We start from the raw sequence: 7,518 nt of genomic DNA, 5'->3' as shown, positions 1-7,518 counted from the left end.
GTAGGTAACAACGCCTTTACAAATGAAATATATATACTTTATTGCAAATTAATCACCATAATATTTTTTTTTTCCACCAAAGGATGGGGTGAGAGCTCAAAGACAAGAGAAGAAAGCATATATTAGAAAACAACAACAAAACAATAACAAAAAAGGGCTGTCCTTTTCCAAATATATTTAATTGCGCATTTTCCTTCACTAATTTACAATAAGGACTGACCACCACCCTCATGATGGAGACAACTCCATGATATCCCAGGTATTATGGACTATTTCTTAAGGTGAGAGAGTCATAGAAACCTGAGAGTGGTAATAAGTTCAGGTTATCCCGAATCTTCAATTGTGAGATAATTTGATGATGATGATGACGGTGATCTAATAAGAGACAACAACAACAACAGCTACTACTACTACTGCTGCTGCTGCTGCTGTTGCTGCTGCTCTGCTGCTGCTACTACTACTACTACTACTACTACTACTACTGCTACTACTACTACTACTGCTACTACTACTACTGGTAATAATAATAATAAAAATCATCATCATCATCATCATCGTCATCAAAAACCTTTAATCCCAGTTACAAGATAGAATGGACACACACACACACACACACACACACACACACACTGGAAGTATCATTAGCATGCTCTCATGAGCCAAGAAATCCTTCCCTCCAAATCGTCTGACTGCAGGAACACACAAAAAAACAAATAAAGAAAAAACTAAAAATAAATAAAAAAATACAAATGAGGTCGTCGTAGTGAAGGGTTAATGGCGGGATGGAGGTGTCCTTGTTGCCACTTGACTTCGTTGGATCCTTTTAATTCTGACAACACTTCGCGTCATCTTGCCACCGCTTCATCACAACACAACTTCATCCTGCCACTACAGTACTGTAGTTCATCCTACAGCCACAACACTTCATCCTGCCACCACTTCATTACGTCCTGTCATCACTTCATCCTGCCACCACTCCACCCTGCCACCACTCCACCCTGCCACCACTTCATTTCATCCTGTCATCACTTCATCCTGCCACCACTCCATCCTGCCACCACATCATCCTGCCACCACTCCACCACCTCACGCCGCCTGCCCGACCCCATCCTGCCACCTCACACGCCGTCCCCGTGGTGGCCGCCTGGCGTCCCGTAGCTCGTAGGCGAAGGAGCGTACGACCACCATGTTGAGGCAGGTGACGACGGAAGCGAGGAAGACCATGGAGAATATGGCGTAATCGGTGTACATGGCCGTGATGAGGAGCATTCTGTGGGCGTCCGTGGCCAGCTCCACGCCCCGCGCCCACACCCACGCCCACAACAGCCCGCGGTCCTCCTGTGGCAGAGAGGTTTGAAGTCGGTAGTTACGAGTAGATAAACAGATAGATACACGAATAGACAGGGAAAGTAGACAATAGGTCTTTGAGTATTTCCACGTCCCTCGCCTATACCCACGCCCACAGCAGCCTACGGTCACCTTGTGGCGGATAGAATTGAAATATAACAAACAGATACACAGATAGATACACCGACACGTAACAGATACAATGAAAATAGATAAATGTGTTAGTAACTGGCCTTTGGCTCCTTCTTTCTTGCATTAAAAAAAATTGCACGCCCATCTCTCACATCCCTACCCACATCAGTCCTGGAACAGATCACTGGTACCTACTGAAGGAATCTGAACACACACACACACACACATCGTGCTGTATGGGTAAGCCTTGAAAAAGCAAAAAAAAAAACGTTATCACACAAAACAGGATATGGCGTTAGGTTAGGCTTCCCATATCGCTCTTTGCCAGGCGTAGGGGGCCGAGGCTAGATCACGTTCACTCTAAAATACCTAGCCCCTTAAGTCCAAGGACCTGTTTAATTAGTTTTTATTTACTTCTTTACGAGGACCCTTTTATTTTATTATTTTTATTTAATTCTTACTCCCTTCAGACGATTTCTTTCAGCCGAGGAAGGAGCTCTTGGGTTTAGGGACTTAATGTTGAGAGTTGGAAGTATATCCATTTAAGAAGAGGCCCTTTCCCTAAGCTGTATAAAATCGTCTGGTGTCATTAGGATAGTCATGTGAGTGAGTGAGTGAGTAAGTCCAGATTTTCACCCTCTTGCTGTTGATGAGGGAGTGGTTGAGTGAGTGAGGTAGCGGATAGTGAACGAAATGAGTGAGTGCATGAGAGTGAATATTTACGCAAGTGAATGAGTGAGTGAGAATGGGTGAATGAATGTGCATGCGTGAGAGTGAGTGCGTAAGTGAATGTTTGAGTGAATGAGTGAGCGAGTGAATGTGTGCGAGAGTGAGTGACGGAATATTTGCTTGAGTTCGTGAATGCTTGAGTGATTGGATGGGAGCAGACTCACCCTTAATGCGCCGTGGATAAGCACACAGCCAAGACAGCCATGGAGGGCAAACTGGAGCAGGACATTGATATAGGACAGTCTACCCTTGCCTGTGTGGAAAATGGGCATAAATTAGAAAATGAAGTGATATTTATTTAGTTATTATTGATTCAGTGAAGTAAAAAAAAATAGCCACTCACTGGGTTGGTATTCAGTAAGGTAAATATTTAATAATGAAATTATCATTCCTCTAGGATTTGTCATTCAATAGTCATTAAAGCAAATATCGTCCCTCTTTGATCTATTATTCAGTAGGGTCAGTAAAGCAAATATCGTCCCTCTTAGATCTATCATTCAGAAGTGTTAGTAAAGCAAATATCGTTCCTCTTAGAACTATCATTAAGTAGAGTCAGTAAGGTAAAACAAATATCATCCCTCTTAGATCTAGTATTCATTAGTCAGTAAATATCGTTCCTCTTAGATCTAGTACTCAGTAAAGACTCAGTAACGTACACTAAATACCTTCCCTCCTAGATCTCTCATTCAGCAAAGTTAGTGAAGTAAACCAAATATCATCCCATTTTGATTCAGTAAATATTCAGTAAAGATTGTTACTCACAGGTCTGGTATTCAGTATGAGAATCATTCAAAAAATAAATAAGCTCAGGTGTAAAATTGGAATAATGATCTCTTTTCAATAAATAAATAAATAAAAATTTGGTACCTGAGTGAAGACACGTATTCTGCAAACTAAAAAAAAAATAATAATGTCACCTTTTCAACCCATTACACATTTTTTCCTTTATTTTTCATTTTACTTTGGCTACATTCAGATTAGGTTATTCAGTATGAGAAAAGTCTCTCGTAATGAAGGGGTTAATGATGCCTATTATTACTTTTAAGTCCCATTCTTTCTTACAACGAAAAAATAACACTGACGTGACTAGGAAGGAAAAAAAATTACAGTCCTCTTACACTAACTTGGCCCAGATTTTCGTTTTTCTGCAGCTTAGTGCAGATAGTTTAATGGTAAAAAAGGACAATATTATGCTCTACATAGTTCCCGTAGCGCTTCTTCGTGACTAGCATAATAATCGAGTTTTATATTACTTTCATAAGTAGCATTCAAAATGGAGTAGGCAAATTTTGACCAAGATAGAGTGAAAAGGGTTAAAAAAAAAAAAAAAAAAAAAACTACACCGTCGTCCTTGAAAAGCTCATCACCAGTATATCACCTGGCAGTTTTTTGTGTTGTGGGGACAGCTCATTCTGCTGGTGTGGGCGTGGATGTGGCAGCGGGAACAGGAATTGAGTAAAAGATGCAGGGTAGACACTGGATAACGCTGACTGAGCCGTCCCAGCAACACACAAGAAATCGTCCGGCAGAGTGGAGGAGGAGTGCTATACAGTATATGGACCCCCTTGTATGTCATGGGAGGCAACGGTAAACCCTTTCCATCCGACGACGTATTTACTGATTTATTATTGCCACTTCCAGACGATTTTATTCAGCTTCCGACAGACCCAGGCAGTGGGAGGTTAACTGAAGGCTTTATCTAACCCCTCCAGTTCGAAAAGTCTCCACTGAGCTGAATAAAATCGTCTGTAGATGGCAAGTGTTACCGGAATGAAGGGGTTTAATTACTCACCGTATATGCCGAAGTACGGAACAAAGCCGAGGAAGATGGCGAACGCGAAGCACAGCACCTAAAATAGACAGACAGATATATAAATAAATAAATAAATAATAAGAGAAACTTTGAAGAGTAAGCAGAACACCTGAAAACAAGGATAAGTATATAAAAAAATGACTAAAAATTATTCGATAACTTAATAAATCAATAAATAAATCAATGAAATAAAGGAAGGCAGTGGACACAAAGCACAGAACCTAATATAAAAATAATGGCAAATAAGTAAATATATTAACCAATGGAAGGTATCGAACAGAGTGTACATTCCTGAACGACTTTTTGTCACTGCCAGTAACCCCACTGAAGTAGGACAAGACCAATGAGTATCTCGAGAGGGAGCAATGTTCCACAGCTACGTTAAGTTTGGTGTAGTGCGCCACTTGCTCTTCGAGACTGCTCACCTCTGTAGGAACATACACTAGAAAACGAAAGTTAAAGCACAAAGTGTGCTTCATCCTCAACAGCATTGCACGCTCATCAGCTGGAGTAACCTTGTGGACAGAACAGGCAAAGCGAGTCGGACCATACACTACGGTAAGAAAGACGAAGTCCATATTATGCTTCAACCTCACCAGTATATTCGTTCATCAGCTGGGGTAACCTTGTTGGCAGAAGAGGCAGAACGAGAAGAAATTACGACATTCTTCGGATAGGAACTGACATGTCACACCCGGATGTGTAATATGTGTAACCACTGTTGCTGTGACCTGGTCGCCTCACCTCAGAAAGTCCAGCTATGCCGACCCAAGTCACCTCAACTTTGTGACAAAAATAGACAGTTGGCTGTCCTCCAAGAGGTTTAGGATGTTCTAACCTCCGCCTACAGTGTCCTCAGAAGATTACATCCACGGGCAAAACTTCGGGCTCGTTTGTCCTTTGCTCCACTGATATGTCCAATAAAAACAGGATATGAGATGGGATATCCCTCTTCTACAGTACGTCCTTCCCGTGGGCTTTACCCCGCAATCTTCGTAAATATTTCCTGTCCGACAGATCTAACTGGGCTTGGACAAGAGTCCTGCCTTGCCAACACGTGGGAAGACACACCCACAGAAAAGAAAAAAATAATCGTGTTGGTGGCAGTTTTTATGGGGACAAGATGGACGACCTCCCCAACCTTCAAAGTCAAGAGAGAACTTAATATTTGCTAATGGATAGGGTCTGGCTTCGCTAGGCTCCAGGAAGAATTTTTATCCAGGTGAACCGCCAAATATGGGTATGAAGCTCCAAATACCCTACTAGATGGCCACTGGCTGAAGAAGCTCATTCTCCCTTTTATAGGTCTTGTATTTCGTCGTGCTGGGTGTCTTGTCACCTTCCTCACTGGGCAAAACCAGTGGAGTTGGCGGTTTAGTCACCGACGATTCGACCATGAAACAGGTAGTACTGGAATACATGGTACCAGCAGCAGATCAGTGTCTGACCTGACTTGATTCCATATAGAAATAATATAAAAATCGAAAATGGTCAGTGGATACATAAAAAAAACAAACTTCATTAAAATAGAATCAGCAGCAAAGGTTGTGCTGCTCTCTTGCTTTTCTCTCCTTGGGCTCAGAAAATCGGTCTGGGGAATCCGTCGCAATTGATACTGATGACAGTGTACCGGTATTAGGTAAAGTCTTGTACCTTACAGTATACAAAATTCTATAAGTTCGAAAAGTTTTCATCCCTTTCCTTACAGAAAATATACACAATACTAAATACAACATACTTAAACCACTAAACACTACTTACTTTTGTCTTTTACTGTACAGGAAAAAAAAAAACTACTAAATACCGAAATTACTAAATGCTTTTGATCCTTACTGTACAAAAAGTTAAAAGAAATACTAAACACAAAATGATGACGATACTAAATACTTTTGTTCCTCACTGTACAAAAACACCATAAATACTAAAAACATAAATAAAAGAAATATTCAGTAGTTACCGTCTCAATGGTGCCAATGATGAGGACAGCTGAACCAAGAGGACAACATAGGCAGCATGTGATGGTGAACCAGGGGCCTCCGTCCCCCCTGCCCCTCCCCCTCCACCACTCCATCCCCCCTCCCCTCCCACACCTCTTCTGGTACCCTCCTCACGCACTCTGATGGCTCAGGAACGCACTCTGATATCTCGGCAATGCACTCAGTTGATACGGATTTCAGTTGATAACATTCTCCTTTTTTCTTCACGGTAACGCACTCAGAGCGTATTTTACTTTGTTCATGAAGCACACAGTTCAAAACGCAATCTAATGTCGCTGTAACGCACTTATTTCAAACCGCATTCTAATGTAAATGTAACGCACTCAGTTGATAACGCAATCTTATGTCTCTGTGACGCACTCACTTCATAGCGCATTCAGGTCACAGTGCACTCCCACTGTAGCATTAACGCACTCAGTTCACAATGCTCTCCTGCTGTGGTGCCATCATCATTATCATCATCATCATCATCATCATCACCACTGTCATCATATCATCATCACCGTCATCATCCCCACTGTCATCAAATCATCATCACCATCATCATCATCATCGTCATCATCATCAGTAGTGGCAACAGCATCACCAATCTAAACCTACTTCCCACGAACACACGTCACCACACTTCAACAATAGTCACATCCTGGTAAAGCAACTTGCAGGCTGTATTGCATGGCGTCACAGGTAACGAACTTCACTGTTAAGGTACCGGTAACGCAGTCGACGGTTACACTCTTCGCTTCTGGTAACTCGCTTCACTAACTGTTTCCCTCTCCAGTCCAGTAACGCAGCCAATTTTCACGATACTCATTCCACTACTGGCAACGCACTTCACTAATTGCTTCCCTCTTCAGCAGGTTAAGGCACTTTCTTGGCACTACTGCTACCATATACTTGAGCACATAATGACACTTTCCTCACTATTACCGTGAATTTCAGCGGGCAGTAGCACTTTCTTTACTTCACCAGGCTATGGCACTTTCCTCCCTCTACTGTCAATATATACTTTGGCAGGAATTATATTTATGACGGGAGGAAGTGGTGAGTGACACAGAGGAGAATATCAAGGCACAAATGTGCAAAATATATCAACAAGGGATGAGATGCAGGGAGCTTTAAAAAATTCACGAGAATAAGGCTGCAAGATGCCCTGCCTCACTGCTCCTCACGAGGCAGGTGGTAAGAGTGGCAGGGGAAGCTAGGATAGGAGGCAGGCAGGGGGGTAGGAGGTAGGGGGAATAGGGGGGAAAAGGCAGGGAGAGGGGAGGAAAGGCAGATGGAAGGCAGGATGCGAACAAGGGCAGAAGAACAAGCAGGAGAAGCGAATGTAGTAAGAAAGAAGGGGAGGCAGAGGGGAAGACAGGCATAAATGAGACTATGAGGAGCAATAAAACACAAGAAATGGAGGAAGAACACGCCCGAGAAGGGTAGGAAGAGTACGTCCGAAAAAGTGAGGCAGGAGGAGGGGAACTGAGGTAGACAGCCTGACTGAAGATAGGA

General features: G+C 42.5%; 1 protein-coding gene across 1 annotated transcript; it reads right to left on the bottom strand.

Moving 5' to 3' along the window:
* Nucleotides 1-1,244: 1,244 nt before the first annotated feature.
* On the bottom strand, nucleotides 1,245-6,387 carry LOC145417833 (uncharacterized). Its single transcript, XM_080286454.1, has 5 exons — nucleotides 6,383-6,387; nucleotides 5,979-6,137; nucleotides 4,001-4,058; nucleotides 2,373-2,461; nucleotides 1,245-1,338 (listed from the first exon to the last, which is right to left on the bottom strand). Exons 1-4 carry the CDS (start codon nucleotides 6,385-6,387, stop codon nucleotides 2,375-2,377), a joined length of 309 nt encoding a protein of 102 aa, XP_080142580.1. The 3' UTR covers nucleotides 1,245-1,338; nucleotides 2,373-2,374.
* Between the last annotated feature and the right edge of the window lie 1,131 nt (nucleotides 6,388-7,518).

Source organism: Coenobita brevimanus, chromosome 111, assembly GCF_032717465.1.
Source record: "Coenobita brevimanus isolate Jiangsu-jjx chromosome 111, ASM3271746v2, whole genome shotgun sequence".
Taxonomy (NCBI): Eukaryota; Metazoa; Arthropoda; class Malacostraca; order Decapoda; family Coenobitidae; genus Coenobita; species Coenobita brevimanus.
Note: the sequence above shows the minus strand (reverse complement) of the source record. Positions and strands in the feature narration are given on the sequence as shown.